The sequence below is a fragment of the Calidris pugnax genome, unplaced genomic scaffold (genome assembly GCF_001431845.1).
Source record: "Calidris pugnax isolate Ruff unplaced genomic scaffold, ASM143184v1 scaffold165, whole genome shotgun sequence".
Classification (NCBI taxonomy): domain Eukaryota; kingdom Metazoa; phylum Chordata; class Aves; order Charadriiformes; family Scolopacidae; genus Calidris; species Calidris pugnax.
This window is the reverse complement of record NW_015090878.1, coordinates 44,231-64,160: the sequence shown is the minus strand read 5'-3', so window position 1 is coordinate 64,160 and position 19,930 is coordinate 44,231. Positions and strand designations below refer to the sequence as shown.

Sequence of the window (19,930 nt, the reverse complement as noted above, 5' to 3'; positions counted from 1 at the left end):
GGCGCAGTGAGTGCGGGCCGCGGTCGCCGCGGGGCGGGCGGGGGCCGGGTGCGCCGGAGGTGGGGCGGGGAACCCGTATCTCGGTCTGGCCGGGCCCGGGAGGCGGCCGCTGCCCCCTGCGGGGAGCGGTGCGAGGCACGGTTGCGGCGCGGCGGGGAGCGGTGCGGGGCTCGGGGGACGGGCAGTGCCGCGGGACGAGGGGAGCCGGTGATGCTGCGGGGAGCAGCGGGGGGCCGCCGGCCGGGGACGGGCCGTGGTGGGCTGGCGGCAGCGGGGGTCTGTGGGGCGGGCAGTGGGGCAGCAGGCTGAGGCGAGCAGCAGCACTGTGGGCCGCTCGCCTGGCCCTTCCCGCCACGTTCCCTTGGCTGCCAGCCTCCTGCCCCACTTTAGAATCGGGGCCACCCGCGCCGTGGGGCTGGATGGCCTCGGGCGGCTGCGACAGGCGGCACCGGCGGCAGGTGCCGGACCGCGCCGTACCGCATCCGCAGGCACCCTCCCGGCCTCCGCGAGCCTTGGCCCCGCGAGCCGCTGTGCCCGGTCCTCTGCAGGCACCCCCGTGTGTGTGGTGAGCGTGGCAGCCTGCACGTCGCTCTCTGTGGGGTGACTGCTCTGCCCTCTGCGGCACAGCCAGATCCGAGGCACACCCCACAGCCTGGGCTTTCTCGGTCGTTGCTGCCCAGAGAGTTTATGGGAGCAGCAGAGGTCATGCTGGCAGCCCTGGCGGGCAGGGGTTGCTCTCACAGTTTGGAGTGAGACGGTGCTATTCTGCCCTGGGGAGAGATGATCACTGGTGCCTGCATGGTAGCCAGTGGGTTCCCTGGCAGTTGCAATTTGTGCAGGAGTACGATGTGCAAATAAGGTCTCCCGATTTCCCTGTGGGTTCGGGTTATTCCAGTTATGAGTCAGAGCTTCTGCAAGTGTGCCAGTGATGTTCAGGGAGCTAATCCCAGGGAAGAGGTGAAAAATAACCCTGAAAAGTATTCGCTTAATGTGAACAGTATATACCTAGGCAATTCCCAGGGAAGTGTACAAACCTGGTGTTAGTAGCAGAGCAGGTAACTTCTGTGTTCCTGTTCCTTCGCTCCTCGGTGGGATGAATCCCCAAGAAGAAGAGAGAGACTGACTCCCTGTGTCCTAGCCCTTCTGCATATCTCCGCTCTCACCATCCTTATGCTCTTTGGGATTTAAGGAAAGTAAATGTGTGCTAACACCTGCTTCAGCTCTCCTTGAAAATCATCACTAGGAAGTACTTGGCACAAGAGAAGTGTTCATTTGTGTGTGGCACATTAGTCTGATAACTAGAGCTTTTCCCTTTGATGAGAGTGAACTCTCTGTTGAAGTCAATGGCGTTGTCTTGTGGGAGCAGAGGTTGAATGGATGCTTCTACAGCACTTGCTTTGTGTGTTCTCTGCCAGCGGTGGTGATGTCAGGACTGACTGTGCCACACAATGTGCTGCTGAAATGGACTGGGTTCTGGAGGAAGCTGGAGATGCTGAGGACTGTCCCTAGGGAATCTTCCTTGAGTGAAGAGACACTCTGCCCATTGGGTTTTTTATTGTTATTGTTGGTTTTATTGACTGCGGCAATGGGGTTTGAAAAGAGAGGACAGAGGAAACAGAAGCCAGTCCCCCTTTAATTCTGTGACCTGCAAAGCAATGCACGTGGGAGATCTCATAGAATCATTTAGTTTGGAAAAGGCCTTTAAGGTCATCCAGTCCAAGTGATGATCCTTCTCCCTCTATGCATTGGAGTTCATCCATAAAATGTGTTTTCCTGGAAGCTAGTTTGCATCCTTGAAATACCAGTCCAAGCTCTTCTTTAGCACAGATTTTTTGTTATGCAGCTGCTTCCCAGACATTCAACTTGGACTGTGAGTGCTGGATGAGCTGCCCTTTCCGTGGAGGTGCTGCTGTGAGTGATAGTTGCCAGAGGGTCTGGCTTCGGTTATATGGGGACAAGTTGGGGATTTTGATCTGACCAAGCATGGCAGCAAATGCTGCTGTTCTGAGGTGTGCTAGCATCTTAGGTGGGTGGGATGAATGCAGTCTAGAGCACATCCTGCTTGTAGTGAAATAGATGAGACCTGGGAATGCAAGGTTTTTGCAGATGGCACTGAACACTGCAGCATCTGAGGCCCTGTGCAGATATGTAGGAGCTTACTATCTGTGCTGACAGCCTGCACCTCCAGGAACGGAGGACTAAAAGCTTTGAGAGTGAACTGTGCTTTCATTCTCTTCCAAGAACCTCATGGAGCCAGGAGAGTGCCCTGCTGCATGCAGGTAGCGGCTTTGCTGCTGGGAGCAGGGCAGCTACAGCAAGATGCCCCAACACTGCTGGGGATAGCCATGGGGCCACTGGCAGGTGGCTTATGCTGCTGAGGGATTTTGTCTCTGCAGAGCTTCCTGAGAGCTGGGCTGATATGCAGGAGCCACTGCTTGAGGGGATGTGCTTCACGCTCAAGTATCTCGGCATGACACTGGTAGAAAAACCCAAAGGAGAAGACATGGCTGCTGCTGCCATCCGCCGGATCGTGGCCACGGTGAGAGATAGCCCTGGGGCCCTGCGCTGCCGGGGTGGAGAAGAGCCAATTTGGAGTCCCTGGACTCTGGGAAGTGTCCGTATTCCAGCCCTGAACCCCAGATGGGGACCGTGCTGTTCAAAGGAGGAGGGAGGCGCACAAGAGGCTGGTCTCTGCCCCTGTGCTGTGGGGAAAACTGCCTTCCTGCAGGACAGCCACTGCCGCCCTCTCCCGTGTGGGGAGCACGGCCAGGAGCAGAGCTGTGCCTGTCACAGTGGAGAGGAGGGTGAGGTGCCAGGGTTGGTGGGGTCTGTCCTTTCCCATGTGCATGGCAGTAGTGTGAATGGATTCCAGGGTTGTTCTGTGCAGGGCATACCTGATCTCCAGGCGCTGTTTTCCTGTCTCAACTGCAGCAGCCTTTGCAGCAAGGGCCCAAGTGGGTGGCCCTCCATACAGAGTCTGGGGGACTCCTGCCAGTGAGGCAGGGGTGAAGACCCTTGCCAGATATGCAGAGATGTCTGGTGTCTCCCTCCTGCCAGGCACGGGTGGGAGCTCGCAAGTTCCAGAAGGTGATTCTGACAGTGTCTCCGAGGGGCATCTCACTGCAGGATGCAGACACCAAGGAGATGGTTGAGAACATCTCCATCTACAGGTGGGCACAGCGTGCGGGTTAGCTGGGGTATTCCCAGCAGTCAGCTGAAGAATGATGGGGTCTTGAGCAGCCAGGGAGGGCTGGGATTTCTGCTTGTGGTACCTTCAAGCTTTGATCTTCCTTTGGCTCCCTGAGACCTGTGCCCTCTCCCTGCTGTGCCCCACAGCACTGCATGGGACTGAATGCAGGCAGGGTCCTGGGTGGCCTCGAGTTCTGGGTCAGCCCATCTGTCTTTTCCTTGGGCCGTGCTTGCCTCTTCTGGCATTCAAGCGGGACATGGAGGCTGATGGCTGGCAAGCCCCCACAGCTAGGGCAGCATTGCACGTCTGGCCCTCCCCACTGACACAGGACCACCCTTCTGGCTGCAGTGGGATGAGGGTGCCATGGACCGCAGCCGACTTGGGCTAGCTAAAGACAGTTGCTGTGAGAGCTGATGTGGGTTTTTTTTACTGCTGCTGGGTTGCATGTCTGTGGGTGGTGGGTGTGAGGGGAGCATGGCTGCAAGGTGGTGGCCAGGTGGGAAGCAGAGACAGGACATCTCCTTGGTGCAAAATTTGGGTCTCAGCACCAGAGCCGATGTTCCAAGGCAGACCTACTGCCCGGCCTCAAACCGTGTCCTTGGAGGCAATCACCCATGCTTCTGTGCTCCCTTTGTCTCAGTGCTTGGGCTGAACTGGGCACCAGAGCACCGAAGGAGCACACTGAGGCAGCGTGGAGGGAATGCCTGTGGATGCAGTGACCTCTTTCCAGCTGTACGTGCCAGGCAGCCTCTGGCCCTTGCTGGAGCATTTGGCTGCCTGATCAGCTCAGGCAGAGGAAAGCCTCAGGCTGTCAGCATTGCTGGAAGCACAGCAGAAGACCTGCATTGGGGTCCTCTATTGCCCTGAGCAGCTCCTCTCTGCCTGCAGGATCTCCTACTGCACAACAGACAAGCTGCAGAACAAAGTATTTGCTTACGTTGCCCAGAGCCAGGAGAGTGGGGCACTGGAGTGCCATGCCTTCCTCTCGCCCAAGAAGAAGATTGTAAGCACTGCCCTTCTGCTTTTGGCTCCATAAGGTAAGGGTGGGAGCATGTCCCTTCCTCTCCTCTGTCAGAGAGAGAAGGCCCTTTCCTCTGCGCACCACAGCTGGAGACAGAGCGAGGGCAGCACCTGTGTGCTCACACACTGCAGAGGCGGGTGGGGAGTGAAAGGAGATCCTTCTGTCCCAGCTCCTCTGAGATCTTCTTTCGGGGATGGCCCACATGGGTGTACAGACACAGCATTGAACTGTAGCTCTGCAGGCAAAGATGGCGAGAGAGACCTGGGGCCTCTCACATCTCATGGCAGTGGGCTTGTCCTGGTCTGAGGGCCCAGATGGAAGCAGACATTCTCCCTCTATTTTGTACACAGGCCCAGGCTGTGACTCTGACCGTGGCTCAGGCTTTCCAGATGGCACTGGATCTCTGGGAAGCAGCACATGCAGGTAGGAGGAATTTCTCAAACATGTCCCTCTGCCTAGCCCTGGGGTCAGGGTCTCCGTTGTGGGACCCCATCTTGGGCTGTGTGGAGGAGAGATGGCTCACTGCCTGGCTGGTGTAACACACCAAACAGTGAGAATTTTTCCCTGCTTTTTGTTCTCTGTCACTGCCCCACCTGGGGAGCCTGCCCTGTCTCTGGCTGGGGTGGGGGTGTCCACTCTGTCCATGCTCAACTCTTCTGCATTGCTGAGCTGTAGCACAGCTGAGGGCTCTCTGGTACCTGCCCTGAGCAGTAATTCCCCCCTACCTTGTTTGCACCTTCCCCAAGCACTACAGGGGTATCTGTCCCTTGCCCACAGCCCTGCCTGCACATCCCCTGCTGGGCCTTCTCCAGGTTGCAGGCGCTAACTCTGCTGCTTTTGCCCTGTCCCAGGCTCTAGGCAGGAACAGCCCCTTCACCCTTCATGTGTCCTGGAGAGCAGTGAGCCCGGCAGACCAAGTGAGCCAGCCCCCCCGGGGAGCCCTCCCTTCAGACACCAGTTTGGGGTACAGTATGTGCAAGTCCCAGGGCTGTCTTACACAAGAGCAGGAAAAGAGAAATGGTTACGTACCTCCCTCCTCCTGGCTTTCTAGGGCCCTGTGCATATCTGCACAGCCACCCTCGCACATGGTGGCCTGAGATGAAGAAGTGCGCTAGCCCTGTGCTCTGTCTGGCTCACAAGGCAGCATGGTTCCTCAGGCAGTCTTTGCTGCAGGAGGTCTCCTGTCAGGCCCAGCATCACAGCAGCTCCCAGCTCTGTTCTGCTGGCACTGTCAGACGCAGCTGGGACCTGCTTTGCATGCTTGGTGCCATGGCTAGGGGTGGGACATTGTCTCTGAAGGAGAGGAGCCTTTGTCTGGTCATCATCTTGCCAGCCTGGGGTAAGACTCAGCCCTGCCCATCTGCACTATGTCTCCTGCGTGTATAGGGATGATGAGAGCTTTGCAGGTCTCACTGTGTCCCTGCCCAGGAGCCTTTGGTCACTTGGTCCTTGGCCTCGTGCTCCTAGTGCTGGCCCAGCCTGGCAGAACTTGGGGTCGTCCTTGCTTACAGCCCATTCCCGGTGGTCCTCTGGTCCTCCAGCTGCAGGATGTGCTCACCCTACTCTTGTCTCTGGGCACAGCTGTGCTGAGGGCAGCAGCTCTCAGCTTGGTGGCTTGTTCCCTGTCACGGCCCGTGTTTGATGCTCTGCTGGCTGGAGGGGATGTGAGAAGAGCCGTGGTCTGTCTCTCCCCTTGTGTGGCTGTGCCTGAGCCCAGAGATTTTCAGCAGGTGCCATCTTTCCCCCTACTGCCTGCAGGCACCCTTTGTCTGTGCCATGCCTGGTGGGTGACTGTGTCTTGTGAAGGGCCCAGGGACTGTCCTGCTGCTTCAGATCAGGCTCCGAGCAGCCCTGGCTCACTCCTGACAGAGACCTGCCCAGGCAGCGAGGTGTCATGGTGGTTTTTTTTTTGTTTTGTTTGTTTGCCAGGAGGAGGAAGAGGAGGAGGAAGGTGATAACGTTGGTGACACCCTACCTGGGTAGGTGCTGAACTGCTGCTTGTGTTCAGGGATCTCTCTGGTGAACTCTGTCTTGTTTCCTTCTCTGCATCCCATGCAGGGGGAGCTGCTGGGGCCACAGGCACCATGGGAGCATGGAGGTGATCTGCATGGGAACAAGGGGGAGCATCCTGCTGCCTTCTCTGCCTTTGTCAGCCGAGAGGTGGAGTGAACAGGGAGCTGAGCTGTGGAGGGGCACGTCTTGCAGTTCAGCTTTTGCAGTGGGACTGTGGGGGACAGATGCTGACCCTCAGGATGTACCCAGAAATGTTACTTGTTCTGTTTCTGCCAGTCTTTTCTGAGGCCAGCCTACCCAGACATGCTTAGAATCAAAATCGTGAGTCCAACCATCAACCTAGCTCTGCCTAGTCCACCACTATCCCATGTCCCTCAGCACCACATCTACTTGTCTTTTAAATCCCTCCAGGGATGGTGATTCCACCACTTCCCTGGGCAGCCTGTTCCAATGCTTGACAACCCTTTCTGTGAAGAAATTTTTCCCAATATCCATCCTAAACCTCCCCTGGTGCAACTTGAGGTCGTTTCCTCTTGTCCTATTGCTTGTCTCTTGGGAGAAGAGACTGATTCCCTCCCTGGCTGCACACTCCTTTCAGGGAGTTGAAGGGAGTGAGAAGGTCTCTCCTCAGCCTCCTTTTCTACAACCCCAGCTCCCTCAGCTGCTCTTCAGACCTGTGCTCCAGACCCCTCACCAAGAGCTTCATTGCTCTTTGGATGCACTCCAGCACCTCAACGTCTTGTACTGAGGGGCTCCTCAGGCGGGACTTGGAGTTGTCCCTCTCTTCCCACTGATTCCTCTCGGGCTTGGGCCAGGATGGAGGCCTGGTCACAGTGACTTCTGCAAGGACTAAGGCCTAGGGTTGAGCTTGCTGGTGTCTCTCCTGTGTACCAGTCCAGCAGTGGAGGATTAACCCGTAGGTATTTGCAGAAGTGCCAACATTGTGGTGGATGTCCTTGTGCCTGGCCGCTGGACCCTGGCTGGGATCTGCCACTGCCATGGGGCCGAGCCCAGGCTAAGCCAGGGTCAGCTGAGAACCAGAGCGTGCACAGGCTGGAGATATGCATGTGGCCCTGTGATGTGGCAGCCCTTTGTACGTGGGGGCTTCTGATGGGAAGGAGTTGTGGCTCTGCAGTCTCAGGACAGGCTGGCTCGGGGAAAGGGTTTGGTAGCAAGTGGGCCTGGGCCTTCTTCACTCCCAGTGCTGGGTCCTGCTGCATCACAACTGCATTGCTGGGGTCACAAGTGTGCTGCGGCCCTTGGCAGGTCTTGCTTGGGGTATGACGGGTGCTCTGTTCTCTTCCAAAGCAGCATGGAGGAGCTGGGGAGGGGAGCCCGCAGTCCAGCAGGTGAGTTCTTCCCTTCAATGCTGCTTTGCCACATCCCCCAGTGTCCTCTGCAGAGGGAAGAGGCTGATGGCTCACCTGTGAAAGTTTGCTGGGTTCCCAAAGGCACGCCTCGTGGACTGAGTCTTTCTCCCTTTTGCTTTTCAGAGTCAGCACCTCTCGTGCCCAGAGCAAGCTCTCCTACTACGCAGTTACTGTGCTACCGCCTGGGGCAACCCCCAGACGGCTGGAAGGGGCTGGCAGGAGCTGGAGCCCTCCCCATGCTTGGCCCCACAACTGCTGGCCCCCAGCCTCCCCTGGGCTAAGCCACATCCCTGCAGCAACAGACCAGCCACTCAGGACTCACCCTGTGCCTGCGCTGCCCTGGCACTGCCCGCTCGGCGCGGGGGCTGCTGGCACCGCTGCCCTCAGCACAGCCACCGCGGCGCCTGCTCCCTCTCCTGCGCTCTGCCTGCATGAACCGCTCAAGCCGAGCTGCTCCCTGCTCCTGGTGTGGGCGGCTGGACCCCTGCTCCCTGTGCGGGCAGAGCCACCTGCCTGGCTCCTGGCCTGCAGGGCGCCTGGGACTGCACCGTCTGACCTGCTTCGCTTGTTCCTCCCCCATCCCTCTTCCTGGGGACCAGCTGAGGCTGAGCAGCTCCTGGAGATGGAGGACTTGCTTGGCCTGTGTCCCCCTCAGGGAGCTCCTGGCCTGAAGGAGTGAGTGAGGAAGGCCTTGCCCCACAATTCACCCCCCCCACCCTCTCATGAGTGAAATGAGCTGGTTTTTAAAGAAAAGCTCTGCCTTTATAGGGAAATAAACGTAAGTTTTTTACTGTTGTCATTTGGGTTTGAGTGCTGGATGGGGTGCTAAGCACAAGTGTGCAAGGTACTGTGTCTCTGCTGTGTTGAGCTCATGGAGCCCTGGAGCTCCAACATCTTCCTCAGCCACCGGCCTTAAGGGTGCCATTCCCTGGGGGGGTGCAGCTGGTCTAGGCTGTGCTGGTGAATGTCCTCTGCATGATAGTACGCATATGTCTGCTCTGACCCTCCAGGATAGCACTTTGTAAGATTTAACAGAGCACCAGTTTTTTTAAAAAAAGGGTATTTCCCTGATGGCCCCCTTTTTTTTAATGTACCCCCCCTAAAAACCAAAAGCATCTTTGCTCTCTGCAGCTTGTTTTGTTTGTCCAGAGAAAGCCATCCTCAGTGGGAAAGTCTAGAACTGCAACTTGTCCAGCAGCAGAACACGACCCAGCATGCAGCACCAGCACTCCCTTCTTTTGAGGGCAATACACCAAAGTTCCAGAAGTGCTGGTCCACATCCACACATGTGCGCGCACAGAGACCCACAAGCCTGCATGTCCAATGGTGCCTTTGAGCCAGGATGCTTTTATTGAAAAGACCCTGCTGCAGGAGTCGCTTATGCTGTCCCTTCCCCACCTAGTCCTGTAGCAGGAGCTGAGCAGCACCTGGAAGGAAGAGTCCTGAAAGTGCTTTACTGGGAGGTTTATTCCTGGAAGACGCTGGATCCTGTGATGCTTGAGTCCAGGGCTGCAGAGCCAGCACCCCAGCTCAAGTGACAGGCTGCAGAGCAGAGCATGGAGGAAGAGCAGCAGCCAGGGCACCACCGGCCATCTCTGCAGCAGAGAGCCTCCTCCTATCCTCATCCCCTCCCGCTGCTGGCAGGAGGGCACGCCTGGGCCTGTCCTTAGCCACAGAGCAATTTAGACACCCACTGACAGAATTCTACCCACAGGCTCTGGGGAACGGCTGGGGAAGCACAGACCGGACATCACTTCTTCACAGCACCAGGGCAGTCAATGGCTCACGTTGTCCTCACTCAAGCAGGCAGACTGAGCAGGTAACAGCGAGCCAGCAGTCTGCCCGCTCTGGGCATTCAGGGCCAGCCCTTTCCAACCGGTCTGTCTCACATCAGCCCTGGGACCAGCTCCAGGAGCAAGAAAATCAGCAGTGACCATCCCCCCCAAGACAGAAGAAGCCAGGAGCAGGATGTGATGCATTTGAAACTAATTGTCCCCAGACTGGTGATGAGCTCTGCAGTGTGCATCTTGCTGAGCCCACCCGAGATCCTGCTGGGCCTCACCACATTATCTCCCCTGGGCAGCACAAGCACCGCACTGCTCACAGGGTGCTCAGCAGCTCCCTACAAACAGCCTGAACATGTCAGGACTGAGCCCTGCCAGGGAAATGGCAAAGCTGCAGCCATGCCCTGGCCCTGCCCACTCCCCCAGCTCTCTGGGGCTCCCACCACCCCACAAAACGGCTCCTACCAGCCCTCCCTGCCTGGCTGCATGCTCTGTAGGCCGTGGCAGCACTAGCTCCCTGTGCTCGCTTGTGTCCCTGCAGCAGGGAGAGGCCCTGAAACCCCTACGTGGCAACGATGGGGTGTGGTGGAACCCTGTTCTCCAGCAGGGATCCCCTCACCAGCTCTGCTCACTGGGCCCAGCCTCACAGACAAACCCTCCTGCCGTGGAGCCACAATCTCCCCAGCAGCACTGGAGTGAATGCCTGCACTGCCCCTTCCCCTCAGTCTCAGGGCCAAAAGGGGAGCAGCCCTGCCCTCTGAGCTCAGACATGGCAGCTGAGAGCAAGGTCTGCTCCGGGTGGCCTGCCGGGCAGGCGGCTGGTGCCACATGGTCATACCTGGCCTTTGGCCAAGCCAGCTCATGGGGATATTGCCTCCCCTCAAGGCAGCACACTGGCCCCTCTCTCCCCCATGGCTGGTGGCGTGTCCCCCTGACCGTTCTCAGCTCCACGCTCCGCAGCGGCAGGGGAGCGGGGCCAGGCATGCGGGACAGGTAGGGCCGTGCACGGTGTGCGTGGCTGGGAGCCGGCTCCATGCACATCCCCGGACAGGCGCCCTTGGGAAAGCGTAAGTTCTGATACATGGATCTTCACATGCAGAGTTCCAGGCTGGGCACCTGGTGCTGCCTCTTCTTCCAAGGCCTGCTTTGGCTCTGGCAGGACACCCAGGACCCTAGACGCAGAGGTGGTACTGCACTTACACCTCGATTATGTTGACTGAGGGAGACTTCTTCTATGAGAGAAAAATCTGCGTTAAGTCCCTGGGATGCAGACCCCACAGCAGAGCCCCCACCGTCCCGCAGCAGGCACTGAGACCAGCAGAGCTCCTCTGCAAAAGGGCTACCAGCCACAGAGAAGCCCTCTGCCCCGAGCTGAGGTGTGGGTGAGCTGCAGCAGAGCCCTGGCTTCAGCATCTCTCTCAGGGGACCAAGGGAGCCAACAATGGAACCACAGCCTTCAGCACCCGTGTGCTCTCCGGGCAGAAGGGTTCAGGTGGCTCAGCTGATAAGTCCCTTCAACTGCACACTCGCCTCCCCAGGAAGCCTTTCTGCCCACTGCTGTGCCCCAGTACCCGTGGGTGAACGAGCCCCCTTGCCCCACACTCTTCAGCCTCTGGGGCTTGCAGTGTCTGGTGACTTCTGTCTGGTCCCTAGTGGTAGCCATGCTACAACTGGAGGCAGGTGCAGGGTCAGAGGGGTTAGGACGGCATCTGCCATGGGGCAGAGAATCCCACAAAGCATGGGATGACTGTCATGGAGGGACAGATGAGGGCTGCTGAGTGCCAGGCACGTCTCACTGCCATGTCCCTCACTGCCCCAGGGAGACCAGGGCTCACCGCACCACAAAAACCTTCCATTTTTAGGGTGAGAGCGTGAGCTGGGGTGTTTCAATTTCTGGAGAGAGCCAGAACCTGTCCCAGCAGCAAGCCACAGCAGATGTCATATGCCATCCCTCCTGCCAGCACTCCCCACTCACCTTGCTCCGCAGCAGCCCTCCGCTTGGTCGCTCTGGCGTGCTATGCTCTGAGGACGGCTTTGTCTTCTCTTTGTTGTTGTTGGAGTCGTTGTCCTTGATGATGTCATACTGTCTGCAGAAGAGGGCGATCACCGCTGCCAAAAGACAGAGGATGAAGAACTCCCTCACATCGGCAGCTCTCCTCCCCACAGCATCCCAGCTGCACCGGGGCAGGGCACCCTGGGATGCTGGTCCTGTGTCAGTCTGGGCCACCACAGGCACCTCTGCATGCATGGCCCGGCCAGTCTCCTCGGACAGATGAGGCACGGATGTGGCTAAAGCCATCTGGGCACATGTGAGATGCACGGTGTCTACAGCTTAGGGCTCTGAGGCCAAAGCCAGATGGCGAGGCACTCAGAGAGGGACAACCGTTGAGGTCAGTGAGCAGCTGAGTGGGTTTCTGAATGCCTCCAGCAAGGCACTGAAGTCACTGGTCCAGTACTTGCAACCCTCAAAAAAGCCAACCCTTGGATTTGTCCTGTCCTGCAAACTGACCATGGAATGGGTGACTGTCATGGTTTTACAGCACCCATTTCACGCAGCACACATGCCACACTTGGAGACCCTGGGGCAATGCTTTGAACTGTCATCAGACAGTTCAAACATAGATGTGTTGGACCTGTTCAAACCACAGTGCGTGACCATGGCCACCTGCAGACTGGACCTGATTTCTCCTTGACACACCAACCTGCACAAGCTGTAAGCTAGCAGCAGCTATCTGGTATTTTCTTCCAGTGCACTAGAAAAGTGCTTAAGGCTAGGACAAAGGGAGATTCCAGCAAGAAGCCACTAGAAAATCCACATTTACTGAGAAGGGAGTAGGGCACAAATGATTTCCCATCTGCAGCGGCTGCATGTGACCAGTCAGGAGCTGACTCTTATCTCCTAGGCTTCCTTGCTCCCAGGGCACCCTGGTGTTCACTGGAGCGCTGGCTGCTGTCAGGAGCACATCACCCATCCTACAGCTCCAGCAGACTGAGGCACAGCCACTACCAACCAGTGCAGCAATGTTACCCCATGTCAGATAAACTAGCTAGGGCCCAACTTAAATAATAGTTAACATCAGCTGGGATGCTCCCACCTGTAATTCTGTTTTACTTGGCTCCCATGTTGTCTCCTGGTCTTCCAGCCTGGCAGTCAGGCCAGCCGGTCCACATGCTCCAGGCCATCACTGCTGAGCAGTGGCTCTGGCTGCTCCTTTTGGGTAAAAGTCCTGGTTCAAGCTCTACAGGGACCCAACAGACTCACTGGAAAGGATGCCAGATCCATACCAATATGCCTCTGCACTCTCTTGAGATCCATTCTCTTTGTGGATCCTAGATTGCACCTCTGCCCCAGCCTGCTGGGATGCTGCTTGCAGCACTCACCTGCCCACATGAGCAGCACAGCCACAATGATGATAATCTCGCCCGTCTGCAGCTGCCTGTCTTTGTCCAGCCCTTCCATGGTGATGTCACCTGCAGAGAGGAGAGCCCAGGCAGGACTGGCAGCAGACACCCTCCCACCAGAACCTACTCCAGGACCAGTAACACTCTAGGACCTGAGAAGGAGCTCCAGAGGAAAGAGGCCCACCTCCCCCAAAGAAGGATGGGTGTGCGATAACGTCTTGGCTGGGGAGAAGACATGCAGCCTGTGGCTTTCCTGTCTCAGATAAAGTATACTCCCTACCAAAGGCAGTCAGGAATTCTAACAGCTTGTTTGGGTTCAAGTAGGGACTGCACAATGCATCTCAGTGATTACTCCCTGTGTAGGGACCAGGGCAGGTTAGGAAGGCCGTGAGTTGAACACAAAATTTCTGAGGAACCTGCTTGCCCTGGGCTCTTCTCAAGTCCCCCTCTTATGGCTAGTGCTGGAGACAGACTCCTATGTCCAGTGGATGCTCTGAGCATCATCTCTCTTAGAATTCTGGATCATCTCTCATGGACCAGCATGTACGCAACCCCAAGGCAAGAAGGCACAACATGGATATGAGTAAGAAAGGAGGCTGTGGGGCTCTGTCATTTGTCCTTTGGTAGCTTGCAGGCTGGGAGAACCCATTCAATGGTCTGCTTCCTACGGGCAGCAGCTGAGCAGGCCACAGTAGTTGTTCTGCTTAGCTGAACAGGGTGCAAAGACCTGGGATGGGAGGGCTGTAATCCAGGGCTTGGGGACATTACCATGACACAAGTGCAGCCTGTACAACCCTGCTACTGGTTATGACCCTGTGTCCCCCCAAGGAGCCTGAAGCTCAGGGCAGCACCTTCCTCGCTGGCTGGGAAGACCTCCAGGTGTGGCCCCATCAGCAGCACCTGGGTGAGCTGGAAAGAGCTGCCTCACCTTGGTTGGAGCTGTTGGAAGGGAGGCGGTCAGTCTCCTTCAGGGTTCGGAAGTGCACACGCTTACTGGCCTGGCTTTCCCCATAGAGGCCGATGCTCTGCACCTGGATGATGTAATCGGCGTCCTCGGCCAGGTCCCAGAGCACGCAGGCGCGGTTTGTGGTGTTCACCTCCCGGATGAACCGCTGCATCTGCCCATCTTGCCGCTGCAGGAGTGAAGAGCTGTCAACCCGGGGAGGCTGTTCCCAGCGGCACCGGGCACAGGCCCCTGCCTGCAAGGCTGTGCCGGGCACACTGCCCTTACTCCTCCCTTCCCGGGCAACCATCCACCCTTGGGGGGGCCAGGCTGGCCAGCACTTGGCTATGCAGCATCCCTGTGCGGCCAGAGAGCCAGATGCCTCCTTGGAGAAGCCACCATCATCTGGGGCTGTGGAGGCAGAGGAAGGCAAGCAAAGGGTTATGTCATGGCTGAGGCACTATATTTAACCAGAGAAATTGCAGGGAAGCCACTGGAGGGATAACTGTCCCCAACACAGCCCATGGTCTGCTGCCTCCCACCAGGATGGATGGCTCAGACAGGGTGCCCTGGCAAGGGCTGCTCAACAGCAGATGTGTCCTCAGGCAGATGCCAGAGGAGCCCCAAACAGCAGCACAAGGGCTGCAATAGGAGCATGCTGGTAACCAGCGAGAGAGATCCCCAGCCCCCGGGGACAGCGCCTGGATACCTGCTGTAAGATGGCATAGCCGATGACCACGTCTCCTTCTGGGACGTCCCAGGAGACTGTGGCAGAGTTTGCCTTCAGCTGCGTCACAGTCACGTTGACAGGGGATGGTGGCCTGTCTGGGTAAGCCAGGGACGGACAGAGGCAAGGCACAGGAAAGAGACAAAAGAAGATGTCTCAGAAAAGGCACTTGGCTTGCACACCACCATGCGTGGCCTCTCCAACATCTGCCCCTGGCAGCACAGTGGCCAGGGCAACAGGGAGCAGCTTCTCTGGCGAATCTGTCCCCAGGAGAGGGGTGGCACAGTGGGTGCAGAAGGCTGAGCCCCAGTAGCCACACACACAGGGCATGGTGCTTGCTGGGCTTGTGGGCAGCTGTCCATTGTGCAACGGGAAAGTCTGCAGGCACCGAGCTGCTCCCTGCCTGTGCAGCTACCCCTCTGTGACACCCAATGGGTTTGGCAGCCTTGGCTCGCTGGCCAGGACTCCTCCCCGCCTGGCTGCTGGTGAGAAATGTGCTCACTGCACACCTCACCCTCTGCAGTGTCCTACAGTGGGGAAGGAGGACAAGCTCATGAGGCATCCAACTGGCTCTTCTCTAAAGGGCTTGCTTGCAGTGGCAGACATAGCCCATAGCTCATCACACGTGGTCCACCCAAAAGGGATTAGCAGTACTGACCGCATGCCTGGGCTGCCAAACCTGGCTAAAGACACGAAGGGCCCCCAGTAGGCTCCTTCCACCTTGCAGACATTGAAATAGGAAATGCATGAAGGCCTGTCCTGAGCAAAAAAGAATTACAGAGTTTAAGAGACTGTCATGGCAATTTAACCAGTCCCTACAGCTCAAAATCACATGAAAAATCCCTGCAGCCTGTCTCAGAGCACTGCAGAGACCCTGCTATCAGAGAGAATGACATTCGCATCAGCTCTTCACAAGGGCATCTGCTTGCAGATCTGAGGTACCTTCGCTGCTGCTCTGATGTTCATCTGTTGGAAAGTTTACTTCCTTCAGCTGCAGCACGAGCAGAAGCAGGGCTGCCTGGCATGACATGCTCCTGCTCAGCCTGGGCACAGAGTAGGCTCTTGGCAGGGAAGTCCAGTGTTTCTGTAGGGTCCAGAAAGTCCAAACAAATCCTACATTAGTGTAATCCTTCAACCAAGACTGCAATGGTAAAATCAGACTCCTCTCATCCCACGATGTGCACATCACGAATGCCTGGCACACCACCCAGAACTGTGTAGGAAGCAGCCCAGACACAGTATTTATATATCAACTGTGACAGAAAAATGGGGCAGCTTGGAATAAAACACTATGCAACTCAATCTGGCCATCTCATCCGCCTGGCATTGCTCCCTGCTCTAGAGTGGGAGGGAAAGCCCGATGCAGAAGGCAGAGCTGCCTTTCCCAGCAGTGCAATGCCATTGGCTGCAAAGCTGGCAGCAACCCTCAGCCATTGTTATCCTTTGGAAAGCTGGTCTGATTGACCCATGGTCTGCACCATCACCATTCTGAGATTTCAAAGCACTAAGATCATGGCAGGATCTTACACTGGTACACATACAAAGCCAAATTTTGTCTGTAAATTGGACACAGGAGCACATGAGTAAAGACATTGAGGCTGCTGTCTGAGTATCCTCCCTCCCTGTATACAAAGCAGTGTCCTTCTACAAACTGCTTGTGTAGCACAAGTTCAATGCTGTGATTTATAGACCGATATAGATATAGATAGAAAAAGGGCCCCAGAACAAACCTCAGAACAAGAAAAAAAGACAACCACAGACACCACTAACAACCACAGTTACAGTGACAAAGAAAGGTCATTTCTGCAGGTCAGCCATTTAAATCCATTCATTCACATTGGAATATATCCAGCTCCATGACAGATCTACCAGGAAAAGGCCACGATTCCCACTCTAAGAAGTGCAGGTTTCTAGGTTTCTGGTTGGTCTCGGGTGACTGAAACAGACAGGAGGGTGACCCACAGAGCCCAGAAAACATGTTCTCAGAGACACGGGGGCTGAGTGTATCACCAACAGAATCCTGCATCACAAGGAGGCAGTCATTGGAGACAACATGAACAAAGACATCACGGGATGCTACAGCCTCTCTTCCAGAACAGGAGCTGGAAAACTGGAAAGGATTCAAAGACACACTCAAATATTCTTTATTCCATGAAAAGTGTGCGTCCTTAAAGTTTTGCCAGTGCGACTGTTTCATAACTCCAACTTGTGAAAGGGAGCCTCTGAGCCTTATCTGCACATCCTGCTCTCCCGCAAGCTCACAGCAAACCAGGCTGAATAAAGCTGTGTTCCCCAGAACTGGCCGCTGACTGGGGCAGAGGAGCTGAGCTCCCCGCAGATGTGGTCTGGGAGGTGTGTGTGTGTGTCTCAGGGGGCTGCAATGTTTCTGTTAACCTTCAGGCATAAGAACAGTTGTTCAAGGCTACCACTTTGCTAGCAAACGTAACGAGGTCAGAAACAGCCCAGTAATCCAGTGGTGGAGACTAGTCCCAGGAACTGCTTTGGTCTGAACCATCCAGCATGTGCTCAAACCACTCTTGGGCACGGGTCAGGAGCTAGCATGAGCCATGAACCATTCCTAGTAGGTAGCATCAATGTGCTCCCCTCTTGGGAACTCACGAGCATAGTGCTATGGATGTGAGCAGATGCTGCCAGCTGGCTTCAGGACAAGAACAGGACCTGGTGCTTCATAGGATACATCTACAGTAATAAATCAGGTAGCTTTTAACAGAATGAGAAGAGGTCTGAACATGCTTAAACTGGGGAGTTGGACTTCCCAACCTTTAAATATATGTGAGGAAATTAAAGGCAAGGTCTGACATTTCTGCACCACAGAAGTCTGTGGATGGAGCTTGTAGCAGGCTCCCAGCTCTGCATAAGAATTTTCTAGGCTTCTGCGGGGAGCCCAGCCTGGCCCAGCCCATGTTTTCAGGCTGGGGATGCCGAGACACGCGTGAGGCCTTGGGGCTGAGTCACTCTATGATTTCAGAACGAGTACGCTGCACAGACCCATGAGCCATGCTGCTGGGTCCACGCAGGGCTGACAGTGTTGCTTGTACGGCACTCAGCCAGAGTTAGCACAGGCCCTGTGTAGGGACCGTCACTCCCCAGCAGCAGAACAGCATCCCAGGGGGATACCATCCTGGTATCAAACTGCAAAGACAGTACACTCAAAGCCAGCATGATCTGCTATTGCACCTAGAGCCAATCCCTAAATGTCCCAAATAGAGAGAGAGCAAGAGCTCGTGGGGGGCATGACGGAGCCACAGTGCATGTGGCTGGTCAGTGCTTCAGACCTCATGCATCACAAACACACTTTGTGCAGGCTCCGGGCAAGCAGACCTGAACCTCTGTGACAGCGAGACCCGAAGATGTCCAGCCTGCAGCTCTTCATTGCAAAAATGAGTGTCCCATGGTCAGTTTGCAGTTCAGCAAACTGCAGAAAAGACATTTCTGAACATGTAGGATATGCACTCCCAGCAGGAGGAGATAGAACAAGAAGTTTCAGAAGTCAAAACTGGAGAAGTTCACTCTAGAAACATGGGACAACATTTAATCTCAAGGATACGCAAGCTGAGACCTCACTGAAAGTTGTTATGACAAGACCTCCAAAGGACAAGAGGAAACAGCCTCAAATTGTGCTGGAGAAGTTTAGGATGGATATTAGGAAAAATTTCTTCACCGAAAGGGTTATCAAGCATTGGAACAGCCTGCTGTTCCAATCACAGGGAAGTGATTGCATTACCATCCCTGGAGGTGATTGTAAGATGTGTAGACATGGTGCTGAGGGACATGGGTTAGTGGTGGTTTTGGCAGTGTTAGGTTAGTGGTTGGACTCTATGATCTTAAAGGTCTCTTCCAACCCAGACAATTCTATGATTCTATGACAGCTCACACTATAGGAAGCTTTGCATATGAACCCCACATCAAGCCTAACATTCTCCAGCCTGCTCTGCAGCTAAGGCTAGAGCATTTTCATGCCAGAGCTGTTGCCATACAGATCTGCGAGAGCAAGGGCTCCAAAAAACGTACTCTCTGAAGCCAACTATTAATAACATTTCTGTAATGCCAAGACGCTCCAAGACTCTGCTTGGCTCTTCGGCAAAAGCATGCCACAGTGAAGCCCTGCCCAATGCATTAATCACTAATGATTCTGCATCATTTATAAGTTATCCGGCTTCAGTTTTGATTAAAGCCATAATAAGAAATGGGCACCACGACAGAAAGAGCAATTGCTTACTTAAGGCCTGGTGCACCCTTTAGTCCTGTCAGTGCAGCAGTGGGTTCCCTCCAGGCCTGCTGAAGAAGAAGAGCTGGGTCCTGCCTGCTGGGGCCAGCAGGACTCCAGCCTGGGGCCAGGCAGCCAGGAAGGCGACCTGCAGGGCAGCTGGGCACTGAGCTGCCACACAACATGGCTTTGAAGTTAAAGAGGGGGCCAGAGAGCTGCCCCTCAAGAGTGATGTTGGCAGAGGGATGTGGCACAGCCCCACTGGTGCCCTCCCCATTCTGCTGTGACTCAGGAGAGGGGTCCTCACCTGCCCCTCAGCCCATGCCCTTGGGACTGCTGCTCAAGGGCACCTAGATGTTTGCTCAACTTATCCCTGCAGCAGGGAGGTAAGCATCAGACTGCATATCTAAAAATAAGTGGCCCCTTTTTAACAACCCTGACTGCATTTCTTCCTGAATCTGTCAGGCACTGGAGTACATCTTTTGCAAGGAGACTGAAAACATGGCAGAACATATCAGAACATGTCTGGTACCCGCAATTCAATTAATTACATCAGTAGCCTGACAACGGGCAAACAGACAGCAGAAGGCTGCCGCTGACATAGGGGCGTTCAGATGCATCAAGGGAAGAAGGGACAGGGGTACCCTGAGTGCCGACAGACCTGGGCGAACACCAGCCCGGAGAACACACGGCTGGGAGGGAGGGCTGTCAGCCAGGGAGCAGCTCAGCCCGACCCGCAGCCCCGGAGCCTCCCCGCCAAGGGGCATCAGCGCCCTCGGGACGCCGGAGGGGGACAAGGACGGGATACGGGGAGCGCCCTCCGCGGGGGCACAACGAGAGCCCGCGCTTCTCCGCCGGCCGGCCCAGCAGCGGGAGGCTCCAGGAGTGAAAGCCGCGGGCGCCGTGCCCGCGGAGGAGCCTGGCGGACTCCCGGGAGGACAGCACGGCCACACGCCCGCACCCGGCCCGCGGGGAAAGGAGGTGACACAGCCGGAGGCACGGCTGGCCTGGAGGCCGCGGCGCCCCGGGGTCGGCAGAGGCCGAGCAGGGGATAGGGGAGGTCGGCAGGAGGGTCTGGCGAGAGGCCCCAGCGCGCAGCGGGGCCGGGGCACGGCCAGGGACGGGGGATCCCCGCACGGCGCCCGGCCCGGCCCGGCCCCGCCGCGGGTGGCAGCGCGAGCTCCCGGGGAGCGGGGCGAGCGGGCCCCGCGGCAGAGAGCGGGGCGACGCGCGGCGTTTCGGCCCCGTCCCG

The 19,930-nt window shown here is 56.5% G+C and overlaps 2 protein-coding genes across 9 annotated transcripts; one reads left to right on the top strand and one right to left on the bottom strand.

Moving 5' to 3' along the window:
* The first annotated feature begins 350 nt into the window (after nt 1–350).
* Nucleotides 351–8,393, top strand: LOC106890505 (low density lipoprotein receptor adapter protein 1-like). 7 transcript variants are annotated; one of them, XM_014946379.1, is made up of 8 exons: nt 355–2,539; nt 3,058–3,170; nt 4,079–4,193; nt 4,562–4,634; nt 5,063–5,175; nt 6,141–6,190; nt 7,533–7,573; nt 7,718–8,009. In XM_014946379.1, exons 1-8 carry the CDS (start codon nt 2,369–2,371, stop codon nt 7,873–7,875), a joined length of 834 nt encoding a protein of 277 aa, XP_014801865.1. In that variant the 5' UTR covers nt 355–2,368; the 3' UTR covers nt 7,876–8,009. The 7 variants fall into 7 exon arrangements, with proteins under 7 accessions (XP_014801869.1, XP_014801865.1, XP_014801866.1 ...); XM_014946380.1 differs by having other exon boundaries at nt 356–2,539; nt 7,536–7,573; XM_014946376.1 differs by lacking the exon at nt 7,533–7,573 and having other exon boundaries at nt 360–2,539; nt 7,718–8,393.
* Nucleotides 8,394–8,913: 520 nt separating this feature from the next.
* Nucleotides 8,914–19,651, bottom strand: FNDC4 (fibronectin type III domain containing 4). 2 transcript variants are annotated; one of them, XM_014946385.1, is made up of 6 exons: nt 15,393–19,651; nt 14,433–14,548; nt 13,709–13,913; nt 12,760–12,849; nt 11,354–11,487; nt 8,914–10,607 (listed from the first exon to the last, which is right to left on the bottom strand). In XM_014946385.1, the coding sequence occupies exons 1-6, from the start codon at nt 15,634–15,636 to the stop codon at nt 10,575–10,577; spliced, it is 822 nt and encodes a 273-aa protein (XP_014801871.1). In that variant the 5' UTR covers nt 15,637–19,651; the 3' UTR covers nt 8,914–10,574. The 2 variants fall into 2 exon arrangements, with proteins under 2 accessions (XP_014801871.1, XP_014801870.1); XM_014946384.1 differs by having other exon boundaries at nt 8,914–10,610; nt 15,393–19,637.
* Nucleotides 19,652–19,930: the final 279 nt, after the last annotated feature.